We start from the raw sequence: 13,224 nt of genomic DNA, 5'->3' as shown, positions 1-13,224 counted from the left end.
TTTGGATATTAAAACACAAAGCTGTGCAGAAATGCATTTTCTGTACCTTCAAAATTTCTGAAAATTTTACACTTTCAGAACTGGTGCAGATTTGGCATCTCAGCTGAAGAGCCAGGAGTATCACTGTAGGATTTGGCTGAACAAAATCCTTAGTTTGGCTGTCATCATCATAACTAGAGCTACCAGCCTGAGGCCCCTGCTGGCAAGGAACCAGGCCAGGCACAATGATTCAGATTGAGATATAGGAACCACCAGCCCAATTTCTCTGGAAAGAGCTCCCATTTTTCATGTGGGCTGAAAACCAGGAAAATGAAATATTGCATTCCTGCTGTTTTCAGAAAGTGAGCCAAAGTCTTAGAAGCTTGTGTCAAAGCTCCACTGAAGCTGCTGCACTTCGACAGATGTGTTCTTGGGAAAAGTGGTACTGATGCCATGTAAGCAAAAGCACTTTTACTCTACTTTCATTTTTGTGCTAAGAACAGAAACTGCCTGTGTTGGTCTAGGGGAGCAAGGTGTGATCCAACACTGTCAGTCTGCCATCACATGCAAGCCAGGGCTTGGTGCACGCAAGAGACATGGGCTCCTGAGGCATCCATGTTCCAGCAGACTCAAGATACAGCCCCACTGTACTGTGCTCAGTACATTTCATTTTAACAAAAATTCTAAGGGTTTGGCAAGAGTTAAGGTAACAGTCCAAAACACAGATTTAAAAATCACAAGGAGAGTGTGCAGTGAGACTCCAGTGCTGAAGAAAAGATGGCTCTACACACAACTACGGGGTCAGTCTTTCTTATTTCAAAGGAAATTTTACTTCTTTTTTGTCTGCAGCATCCTCACTGCACAATTTTCCCTTCATCTCTCTCTCCCTTTAATATCTACCTCTGTAATAAGAATTTGATGCTCGGAAACCTTCCCAGCAAAAAACTTGCTAGAAAATAAATCATCATAACAAATACATCACCACCAACAGACCAGGAAAAATTGACTAGTTGGAAGTTAAGACATCAAATACCAAGTCCATCAGCCAAGAAAGGTATCTACCAAGTGTAAGTGTCCCAGGAATAATGAATTTCAGGCCTCATCACATCCCTGCAAACCCTGAAATTATTTTATCTGGAAATAACCCACTACCGAGCAGCAAAGGCTGAAGACCTTTCTGTGAGTGCAAAAAAATCACAACAGGTCGAACTGGAAATGAACAGAATCTAAGCAGAACAGAATTCCTGCAGTTGAGCTTGCATGATGTTGATTGGGATGACGTGACACTAAACATTAGAAGTAAACAAAACACCCTGTAAATTAGTTTATAATAATTTGAAAAGACAGACATTTTTAGGATGGAAGCCAAATGTGACGAATATACAAGAATAGAAATGTGGATCAGAACAAATAGTTCAATTTTCATGGACAGGCATGACATGAATGTGACCAGCCTGTCTTCTCTTCCAGGACGAAAATGTACAGAATTGTACCACAACATCAAAACATGCAGTGTAATGTGTCTCTCCAAGATGTGAAACACTGGGCCTCATCCCATCTGACAGCTGGATGATGTTTAACCAAGTAAAACCAGGTTACCAGGTACTGTATGCCATCCTGTCCATCTGCACACAGCAACTCTGTCTCATTAAGTCTTGTGTTGAACCTCTCCTTTGGGTACGCATCAGTTACCCAGCAGTTCTCAAAACACATTTGTAGAGGTCACACAGAGTCAAGCCAGCTTGCCTGACTTCACAATGCTTATCCAAACAACCTGGAAAGAGGAGGAGAATGACTACCCACCTCATTGATTTCACATCACTGCATCCAACGTGAAGCGTTGGAGGGCACACATGACAGACCTGGCCAACATGCAACCTGCAGGCCAAACACCTCTCAGCTCTGCAACATAATCCCTATCTGACTTGTTACCAGCAGAGAGAAATTTGCAGCAACCAGAGATCCTGGTAGGCTTTGTCCAGCATGTGCTACTTGGGGTGCTGCCCTTAGCCTTGCAATGGCAAGCCAAAGCAGACGTTGGTGGGACAAGGCTATCAAAGAGACAAGACACATTTGAGCTTTAAAGAACTTAGTTTTGCAAGAAGCCATGTCAGGTTCTCTGCCCTTGCTCTAAATAAAGCACTGGTTACTGTCAGGACATGCTGTCAGCAGACACCAGGCATTAGTGCACTATCATCCCTGACAGACAGCTGATCAATAAACAGTGCAAGAGTCAGTGGCAGGTCTGGAGGGTGGAAGGGTTCAGAAAGGTTTCAGACAGCGTTTTAAGAACGGGATAGCTGCTACATGCCAAAGAGAAGCCAATCTTTTAAGTTTGAAGATGGGCAGACCAGCAGGCCTGTCAGATGGTTTCCAGGCACATCAGCAGCAGTTGTCCTGGAGTTCAGTATAAAGACATCAAAAGCTAAGATGACACTTTATCCATGCAGATGAACAGACATTCAAAAAGCGTGCATGCTGGTCAACAACACAAAGTTCAAGATTTTGAGCAAATCCCAGCTTCATAAACCTTATTTCAGGACCTGTCACACACTGGCCAGCACTCAGACGGAACAGTGCTTTCCTGGGACACCCTGTTCCCTTTGGAACAGGATGAAAAAATATTTCATCTACTGTATACTCTATAAATCAAGCAAGGGACCTTCTTTGTTTGCTTTTAGCAGGGAATAATGTTTAGAAACATTTATTTTTATATATAGCTTCAGTGGCAAGTCACAGTGACTTTTAGGTAGCACATGAAAAACAAACTTTTACTTCAGCTTTCTGGATGTGGACAAGAGTGACAGATGCATCTCCCCCTCAGACCATTGGAACTGAAAGCTTTTAAACTGGGAAGAAGACAGTAAGTCCTGAGATGATAACATTATTCTGTATTTTTGTGCTGATTTTGATAGGATAAAGTTAATTTTCTTCACAGTGGCTACTATAGGGTTGTGTTTTGGGTTTGTGCTGAAAACAGTATTGATAACACAGGGATGTTTTGGTTATTGCTGGGCAGCACTTGCAGAATCAAGGCCTTTTCTGTTTCTCACTTCACCCCACCAGCCAGGAGTCTGGGAGTGCACAAGAGGCTGGGCAGGCACACAGATGGGACAGCTGACCCCAGCTGACCACAGGGATACTCCATACCATATACACAGCATATAAAGCTAGGAAGAAGAAGGACAAGGGGGGATGTTGGGAGTAATGGTATTTGTCTTCCCAAATATTCATCAGGTGTAATGGAGCCCTCCTTTCTTCTCTGGGCATGGCTGAACACTTGCCTGCCCAAAGGAAATGGTGGATAAATTCCTTGTTTTGCTTTGCTTGTGTGCACGGTTTTAGCTTTACTTATTAAACTGTCTTCATCTCAACCCACAAGGTTTCTCACTTTTACTTGTCTGATTCTCTCCCCCGTCCTGATGTGGGAGGGAAGTGAGCAAGTGGCTGTGAGTGATTTATTTGTTAACTGGGTTTAAACTGCAACCTTAAAAAATAAAGAATGGGAGGGAGAGTGACAGACACATGGTAATTGTAATGGCACAAAGCAATGGTATTGGCCAGAACTGCATCACCCAAACAAATTAATATGATAAATCCCAGAGTTGCAAGGATTCTTACAAGTATCCAATCCCTATCTGCAAAGTACAGACCAGGAACTACAAAGCACAGGAAACCACCAGAAATGCTGTACCTGACCTGCTATTTCCCACTTCTGAGACCATTGCCAACATTTCCATGCCTGTGGAAAAATCCTACACAGCCAGTCACAACAACTGCGTGTACAGACCCCCAAACACTCAAGACCCCCAAAACCACAAGGTTTCACTATGAGCTCCAGTAGTTAGAAAATAACTGAAGCCCTGAAGCACACAGATGCAAGTGTTAAAGCCCTGTGTAAAAATTTTCCAATTCTTCCATGTTGAAGGAAACTGTTTCCTAAGCTTACTATCACTGCTGCCCAAGTCACCATCACATCCCGAGACAACTAGGTTGGACCAGAGAAGCTGTTTGGATTCTGCCTGGTTCACGTCCATGCAAACATGCATGTATCTGCAAATTCCACTCTTCCACTATTATCATGGAGTTTCCAGAAAACACTCAGAGTATTGTTTTGTCTGACAACAGCTTTTTCAAACTTGCTACTTTGACTACTATGCCTTCAATAAAACAAATAAAGATGACCATTCCTGTCACATTTGTTGTGTTTCCTATATAAGAACACCAACAATAAGCAGGGAATGCAACAAGCCCAAAACAGCTTGTATGGACAGTTTTTTACCCCACCACAAAGGTTTGAAGCCAAAGAAACAACCAACAAAAACCAAAAAAACCCACAAAAACAGCCAAACCCAGAATGCAACCCAAACTAAGCATATTTCAGAATTTACCAACACTCCCACAATAAGAGAAATGTTTTTCTTCCCACTGAGAGATAATTTGAGTCTGTAGACCTTGAAGAGCTTTTCTGTTCACAAGACACTTATGGTGCTCTCAACTTCTTACAAACACTAACTGCAACAAGGAACCAAGGTTGTGTTTACATCAACTCTAAATAACGTATGGTTTGATATATTAGAAATCTCAGAAGTGCTTCATTGCTAGCACAAACCTAGCAACAACCTATCCTTACCTGCTGCCAAAAGGAACTGTGCAAGTATTTCACTGAAGTTCTTTCCACGTTCCCAAACAATTCATGTGCCTGTCTCAAACAGTCAGATGCTGAGATGGGAATTGCTTACTCCAGGTGCCAAAAGGAATCAACACCTTGAGCAAGTGAGCTTGTTATCCAGCTTTCACTTTAATGCCAAGAGGAACTGTATTTCAACAGGCCCCAGGTTACTAATAACACAGCTCCTGGCAGAGACTGAGGAACACAGGAGTAAGGGGATGGGAACACAAGAGAACCTCTTCCAGGTAGAAAACAGAAAAGGGCAAACACATTCAAGAGTTCTGTGGCAGGCAGATGGGGCATAACATATACACAAACAAATCTTTGGCATTGGAGCAATGCAGCTACAAGCTCATAAGAAGTCTTGCACTCCTTGCTGATGGTGTAGCATCTCCCCTGGCTGCCAGCCAGCTGGCCTTCCTTCATAACTCATTTCAAAAGCTATCAAAAGCCCAGGACCACTCTACCTGCCTACTTATCTTCCTTCATAACTCATTTCAAAAGCTATCAAAAGCCCAGGACCACTCTACCTGCCCACTTATACATCTGCAAAGTCCTGTGAGCCTGCAGACTTCCTCCTCTGAAAGAGCTGATGGTGTAGCATCTCCCCTGGCTGCCAGCCAGCTGGCCTTCCTTCATAACTCATTTCAAAAGCTATCAAAAGCCCAGGACCACTCTACCTGCCTACTTATACATCTGCAAAATCCTGTGAGCCTGCAGACTTCCTTCTCTGAAAGGTTCCCCGGGGTCCCATGTAGTAGTGTAACCATTATGTCAAGCTCTTCAGAGCTCATTAATTGAGTATAATTGTGTCTACGACGTGAAAAAACATCCTGATATGAAAAGCACAAGCCGTGGCGCGGCATCAAACCCTCACAGATCGCTTTCCTTACACAAATAATTTAATGTCAGCAAAGCTAATCTGACGATGTTTCTTTGCAGACTACCTGGACTTCACACAAGACGAGCATCTCGGTGTCGAGAGCAGGCTACAAAGCCATCCTCGGGGAAGGAGCTGCGGCTCCCCAGCAGCTTCACACCCGCCCCGTGCATCTCCGCCATCCCCGGGGAGCATCGCTCCCGGGCTGGGCTCCAACACCGCCCGACTCCTCCACACACCTCACCTATCTCGGAAAAGCCGATTAAAAGCCCAGCCGCCCTCGGCGCCCACAGCCGGGCTCCAGTCCCCGCGCCCTTCCCGCGGGATGCTCCGGGAGGAGCGGCGCTCCCCCCGCCGCAGCAGCGGAGCCGCCCGCCTGCCCCCGCCCGCCCTGCTACCGACGGCGCTCGGTGAGGTAGCAGCGGAGCCGCCCGCCTGCCCCCGCCCGCCCTGCTACCGACGGCGCCCGGGGAGGAGGAGGATGAGGAGGAGGAGAAGGATAAGATGGCCCGGGATGACACAGCAGCGGCCCCGGGCCCGCCGCGGATGGCGGCAGCGCCCAGGACACCCCGTTATATAACGGCGGCGCCGCCGCGCCCGCAGCGCCCACGCCTGGGGCCGTGTGCGCGACCCCCTCGGCACCGGGGTCATTTCAACCCGGGCTCGGCGCGGCCCCGCCCGCCCGCCCCTCACCAGCGGCTGCATCTCGGCGCGCACGGCGGGCACCTGGAACCGGTCTATCTCCTCCATCATCTTGGCGGCGGCGCCGAGCGCGGCGGGCGGGGCACGGCGAGCAGGGCGGGCGGGCGCGGGCGGCTCCTCAGGCGGCGAGCGGGGACGGCGACAGCGACAATGACAACGACACCGCCCGCGGCTGCGGCTGCCTCATCGCCGCCGCCGCCGTGACTCAGCCGCGCCGCTTCCGGGTCCGGCCGCCGCCCCGCCCCTTCTGAATATTCATGAGGGGCGGGGCCGCTGTCACTCGCTCGGGGCCCGGATGCTGGGTTCCGCCGCCCCGCCATGTTTGAATATTCATGAGGGGCGGGAGCGCTGTTATGGGTGGCAGAATGGTGGTCTCCCTGGGCCCCGCCTTCTTTTGCATAGTCATTCGAGGGCGCGACCACTACAGCCAGTTTTGTGCGCGGTCACTCCGTTCCCCGAGGCCTGCCCCCCACCGCATTGAATATTCATGAAGTGGGAGTGGCCTCGATCAGCAGGTCGAGGCCCAGCTGCTCTGTTTCCCGTGGCCCCGCCCTTATTTGAATATTCATCAAGGGGCGGGGCCTGCCGTCACTCCCTCCGGGTCTCGCCGCGCTGTTCGCAGCGGCAGCTGGGATGTACCATTTCCTCCCTCGAGGGGAGATCGGGTGGGATGGGAGGATGGTCGGGCCCATCCGCCGCTTCCGGCGCGTTGCCATGGCTGCCGCCATCAACTTCCGGCGTGCCGGGAGGGAGCGGGGCTGCGGCGAGGGGTGTCCGCTGCCGTGAGGGACGGCCATGCCCCCCAAGGCGGCCGACAGGCGCCGGCAGGTAAGGGCTTGCCGCGCTCCCGAGGTGGCAGCGCCGCGGTGACGTCACTGCACGCACAGTGACGTCACACCCGAATGGCGTCAGCCCACCAGAGGGAAGGTCGCTGCGCCGCCCCGGTGTGGCCCTGTTGCCCTCGGCTCCTCCTCTGATCTCTGTCTTTGGTGTGACACCAGCGGTGACGTCACCGTTCCCCAAACCGCCACGCCGTGACGTCACTGCGTGCTGCACGGACCTTTCCCTCCGGGTTCACAGAATCCTCAGGGCAGGAAGGGACCCCCGGAGATCAGCCAGCCAACCCCCTGCCAAGGCAGGGCCACCTGGGGCAGGTGACACGGGAGCACATCCAGGTGGGGTTTGGGTGTCTCCGGAGAGGGAAACTCCACAACTCCCTGGGCAGCCGTTCCAGTGCTCTGCCACCCTCTGCATAAAGAAGTTCTTCCTCAAGTTGAGGTGGAGGTTCTTGTGTTTTAGTTTATGGACACTGCTCCTTGCCCTGTCACTGGGTACCACCTAAAAGAGTCTGGCACCATCTCCTTGTCACCCACCTTTGATATATTTATATCCATTAATGAAATCCCCTCTCAGTCTTCTCCAGGCTGAACAGGGCCAGCAGTGCCTGAGGACATGCAGTGTATCCTCACAAAGAGATGCTCCAGACCATCCTTGTGGCCTGGACCCTCTCCAGCAGCTCCTTGTTTTCCTTGTGCTGAGGAGCCCAGAAGGAGACAGAGCCCTCCAGATGTGCCCTCACCAGGGCTGAGCAGAGGGGCAGGATCACCTCCCCTGGCCTGCTGGGCACCTGATGCACCTCAGGACATCACTGGCAGCACGGGCACACTGTGGGCTTGTCGTCACCTTGTCACCTGCCAATACACCCAGGTCCTCCTATCTTGTTTAGACTGAGACCCCGTGTGTGAGGACACGAGGCTTGACTCCATTTTCATCAGAAGGCTGATTTATTATGTTATATATTATACTAAAATACTACATTACAACCATACTAAAAGAACAGAGAGAAGAAGATCAGAAGGCTACCCAGACAAGAGTAGAATAGGAAATGCATAACAAAAATCCTGTGACTGCTCACAGCCTTGGCACAGGTGGCTGTGACTGGTCACTGATTGAAAACAATCCACATGGACCAATGGAAGATGCACCTGTTGAATCCCACAGCAGCAGATAGTTATTGTTTACATTTCTTTCCTGAGGCTCTCAGCTCCTCAGGACAGGAAAAATCCCAGCAGAGGCTTTTTCACTAAAATATCATGGCTACACTCCTAAGCAGAGCTGAGGGGTCGAAGTGGTAGCTTAGGTCACCCCACAAAGCTGTAACCCACGGGGCTGGGTGTGGCAGTGGGGTCAGCACAGCCCCTCTTGGCCTTGTCGTGTCCTGGCTGCATCACATTGTGTCATGCTGTCCCTTCAGCTGCCCGTGGCTCCCTGAGGGCTCTGTGGCATTACTCAGCTGTTCAAACCAGCCTGTCCCAAAGCTGCAGCACCCCTCGCTCTGTCACCGTGCTGCTCAGTCCTGTGACACTACAAAGTCCTCAGACATTGTCAGGCCGTTTCATCACTCTTCCAGTATGCAGCACCCTTTCCAAGGCAGGTCCTACTGCTCTCAAGGTGTCTCCAGCTTGCCCAAGGATCTCCCAGAGATACTGAGCACACAAGACAAAATCCTTTTTCTTACAATATTTTAAAAAAATATTTTAGTTATACCCAGCTGTGAGTTTTTGTCTCTTTCGTTTTGCTTTTCTATTTGGTCTTTGCTCAGCTGAAGCAATAAACAGGAGTGATTTGCTACCCTTCCTGGCCCTCGACTGCTGCAGGGTCTCTATCTGCGAGACCTCACTGTAATCCTTTGGGTTCTGTGTAGACATGTCTTCATGCATCCTCTTTTGGGATAAAAAAACTCAGATTAATTTGAGGAATTCCTGGAGCTTGTCTGCTACTGGAGTATCAAAGTGTTTAATTTAAAAGCAGATGGTGGCCTGCCTGATAAAACCCTTTTGTTAGCAGTTTTAGATCAATCCCAACACATTTGATGTTAGGGTTGGTGGGAGGAGGTTAGCAGGCAGGTAAGCAAGAGTGAGAGGATCACTCTGACCTTCCTAATCCCCTAGTAAGTACTAAAAAGTACCAAGATACAAAGGGCTTTATAAAATTTTCAAAGGGCACAAACTCAGAATCACAACCTGCATGCAGTGCTAGATAATAAAGATGTTTATACTAAAATTGTAAAAAACCCATTAATAATGATGCATACTAAACTGGGGATGAAATGCTTGTTCTGAATTTCAGTGTCTTTTATTTTCTGAGATTCCACATAAATATTTTCAATCATTTTCAGTATCCATTATCTCAATACTCTGAAATGGAAAGACTTCGATTGACATGTTTGAAAAACTTAATGTCCTATAAAGGCATTCCTTTTATTTTAAAGCTCTTGAAACATCATAAACTGTTTAAACTGTGAGGAAGTTTGGCTTTTCACATAACTTTCATCACAATAACTTAAAAGACAATAATTTTAACTTTCCTGCATTACATTTCTCATATTTGCCTTGAGCTTGTTAAATCTGACTTCTGTTTCGTATCCTTTTATCTGCTAGAATATTCTTGCAGTGGAGGAATTGTGTGGTTGGCTACCTCTGAGTCCAGAGGCTTTTGCCTCATTTTCCCTGATATCAGTGGCTCTGGGAGTGTGAGGGGTGAATGCCTTTGTGCTACTCACTGCCCAGCCAGGGCCTGATGTTTGATATCTGCTTGGCCATAGTGGCCACTGCAAAACTAATTGATGGGTCAAGGTTTAGATTCCAATTCTTGACAAGAATTCTTCTATAGTATTATGCTTGTTTCTCCTGTCCATGTGATTTTTATTTCTCTAGCTTTTATATACTGCTTTATTCTGCTCTGCCTCTTAGGTTTTTCATTGATGACTGCCTTCACTTTATAAATTTTCTTCCTGAAATTGTTCTCAAAGCTGGGATACTTACCTGTATGCCTGTTCCCCTTTACCATGTATCGCTTCCAGCTCCTCCTCTGCTTTCATGACTCCATATTCTTCACATGCTTAGTGATAAATTCTTGTTTTGTTTCTTCTTATCCTTTTGTGGGGGTTGTCTGCTCTTCTTCTGTGCCTGTCTTGTATCTGCATTCTCCTCTATCATCAGTTTCTTGTTTTATTTCACTCTTTTTTTTCTTTCTCCAGATGATTTCTGCCTCCAGCTCAGTCTCCAGCCACCTGATAGGTGAAAATATGTCGAAGTTGGGCTGATCATAAGAATTACAGTATGGGGTGTTCTGGATAAATTACTTGACTTGACCAAGTCTTATTTATAAATGACTGTAGGCTTTCATATGTTTCTGTACATTAATAAGACATTTTAGTGTTTCAATATTCAAAGTCTTAAAATAGTGCTGTATCTGGATCTTTGTGCTTCCAATGCAGCTTTGGAAATAACACCTATGTATGTTCTGTACTTCAACAACACCATTCCTTTCATATCTGAAATATGTTATATACAATTGAGCTCAACAACTTTTTGTAGGGATGTGGAATTATGGAAAGGCATAAGCCAACTTTCCTGCATCACACTGAAGGGAATGAGTGCATCAGATTCTCAGCTTTCCAAAAAAATTAGGTCTTCAGCATGGCAAGCAGGACACTCAGAAGTGTGATGTTAACAGCAGAGATGTGTGGCGTGTGCGTGGGCATGCAGAAAATGTTAGGGCAGGGAACAGCACCCTGTTGGTCTTGTGTCAGTCCTGTGTGTGGTCCTGGGTGATGAGAGAAAGTGGCCAGTGATTTTGAGATTGTTATTTTGAACATGTTTGACAGGTTGGAAGTGTTTGTTTCAGATTTCTGTGTCTTTTCTATGTAGCTCAAGGAAAATCCTTGAGTCAGCTGTGTTGAGCACCCTGTCCTAGTGTGTACCTCTTTGGCTGCGCCCACCTCAAGGAGAAGCAAGATCTTGTTATGGTTCCTTCGCAGACTTTGCATACATTTAGCATTTAAAATACAAAACTAGACTGTTCCATCTTACCAGTTAGGGTTAACCTCACTGCAGGAACAGATCACTTAAGCAGTGTTAAGAAAGGGTCTGAATTAGGACAGAGAGGCATTTCTTTGTACGCTTGTGGTCTTGCACACCCACTGACATGGAAACAGCTTCTTTGCTGTTCATCAAGTCATAAAAGAAAGAAATAGACCTCTTCCCCAAATACAGAAAATAATGAGACACAGTTTACTTTTTTGTATTTTCTTATTTTCTATTTTTTTCTTCCCCTGAGAAGGCTTTTAAAGGTGCTTACTTGTTCTTACATATACATTAAAATATCCATGGAGTATAAAGCAAACATTCCACTTAGTGTTTCTCAGAAAACATTAGAGAACGTGGTGGCAAATAGTTCTTAAATTGGCATCCCTAGTGTGTGCAAATAAATATCTGCTGCAGGGCAGGCTGGAAGTGACTTTGTTTCCATGCTGTGATTTCTTACTCCTTGTGCCAACTGGTGATTTACTATGGAGTTTGCTAATATTCAAAACAGGAATAAAAAGCTAGCAGGAAACTTACAAAATTGTTTTACAGAAGTTCCAGGCTTAGCTCTCAGAATGTCTCTACCTCTTTCTTTTAGAATCCAACAAGCACATTACTACCTTACAAGTACATTACATTTTCCCCACAATTCTAGTTAATCTCTGTGGTGTGCTGTAGAGGAGGTGGAAATTACTGTCTCTGCTCAGGAAGATGAACTAAACTTAACAGGAGTGCTCTGTGATTGCTTGTAGCCTGATTGTATTATGGTGACAGCTAGCATGGGGAGCAGAAAGGCTGCAGGAATGTCTCTTTAATGATGTTAAAAAAATATAGTCTGGGTTTGTAATTTGCCCTGATGAGTGTTTCATTAATATGTAATCAATTTTCAGCTCTTGGAAAATTACTTTAATATGAACTGACACTTCAGCTTGTTAAAGTGACCAACCTGCATCATCCCTGCCACTGGGCTCTCTGGTATTTTAGGCTGCATCTGTGAGTCCAGATCTACTTGTCCGTCCTTATGCTTTAAGCATGAGAAAGAATTTTACATTTCTCAAGGAGTCGCTGAATAGTGGTGTCTGGCTCCTCACCATGCAGTGACTCATTACAAGATCTAGTCTGAAAGGGGCAGTTTAATCTGGCAGTATGGGAGAAAGATGTGATAGTAAGTAAAGGTTGTAGTGGAGCCCTTGTCCTGGATGGCAGCACAGCACATGTGGTAGCAATCATTGCATCTCCTGCTTGGATAGACAGGATTTGCCTTAGGACTGAACCTAAGGAATAGACACATTTTTCCAGAAGGATTTCTGCTCTCAGTGGATAGCAGCACAGCACATGTGGTAGCAATCATTGCATCTCCTGCTTGGATAGACAGGATTGGCCTTAGGACTGAACCTGAGGAATAGATACATTTTCCAGGAGGATTTCTGCTCTCACTAATTCAGGATTCAACCTGATTTTAAGTGAAGACTGGCTCTTGAGAGTGAATCTCTGCTTCCTAGGTCACCAGGATGATTTAGTTACCACCAGAATTGCCACTGACAAGTCAGATGATTTGTGCAGCAAAATAACGTAGTTGAAAAGCAGGGCTCTAGAAAAAGCAGTTCAGAAGGAAATGGACTAGGAAAAAACTTCAGAGCTTTTGATATTCAGTCAAGAATACTGAATAGCAATGGGTACTGATAGTCCTGTCTGTTTTGTATAAATTCAGTTAATGAGTCTCAGATCAGCAATTAGCGACTGTCATGTCATCAGAAAAAGTCAGAGCAATGTGAAAAAAAATGGAGATAGTGTAAACAAGAACAAGAACTGAATGTATGGTTGAATGCAATTTTTTAAAAATTTTGTTCATTGCAGGATAATCTGGTAACATTACTAGGAAGTTGCGGGTAAAATTTCTCTTAAACATTGCAAGTCTTTGATGGTTGCCCTCACTATCTTTTTCTTTTAGGATGCAGAAATATTGTATCTCTTATGAAATGCCAGCCTGGTAGGGCTTTCTTTTAAAACTTCTTTTTCATTTACAGTAATGGTCTTTAGAAAGTCACCAGTAGTTTATTCTTATTTTTGTTTTTCTATTTTATGACTACTATATGTTACATTTTTAAATGAAAAAAAAATAT

General features: G+C 46.1%; 2 protein-coding genes across 4 annotated transcripts in view; one reads left to right on the top strand and one right to left on the bottom strand.

The window, feature by feature from the left end:
* Positions 1–6,486, bottom strand: part of FAM219A (family with sequence similarity 219 member A) — a 93,024-nt gene extending 86,538 nt beyond the window's left edge. For 2 of the 3 annotated variants that reach the window (XM_039704515.1, XM_039704517.1), the window contains exon 1: positions 6,225–6,486. In XM_039704515.1, coding sequence (XP_039560449.1) covers positions 6,225–6,284 — 60 coding nt within the window. In that variant the 5' untranslated portion in view covers positions 6,285–6,486. The remainder of the gene's footprint in view (positions 1–6,224) is intronic. The other variant, XM_039704518.1, reaches the window with a different exon arrangement.
* A 489-nt stretch (positions 6,487–6,975) lies between these two features.
* The window catches only part of DNAI1 (dynein axonemal intermediate chain 1), a 136,690-nt gene continuing 130,441 nt past the window's right edge, over positions 6,976–13,224 (top strand). Inside the window, exon 1 of the mRNA XM_039704494.1 lies at positions 6,976–7,061. Within this exon, the coding sequence (XP_039560428.1) occupies positions 7,029–7,061 (33 nt within the window). The 5' untranslated portion in view covers positions 6,976–7,028. The remainder of the gene's footprint in view (positions 7,062–13,224) is intronic.

The sequence above is a fragment of the Passer montanus genome, unplaced genomic scaffold, assembly GCF_014805655.1.
Source record: "Passer montanus isolate IOZ18808 unplaced genomic scaffold, ASM1480565v1 scaffold176, whole genome shotgun sequence".
NCBI classification, from domain to species: Eukaryota; Metazoa; Chordata; class Aves; order Passeriformes; family Passeridae; genus Passer; species Passer montanus.
The sequence above is the reverse complement of the archived record's forward strand: the minus strand, read 5'-3'. Positions and strand labels throughout refer to the sequence as shown.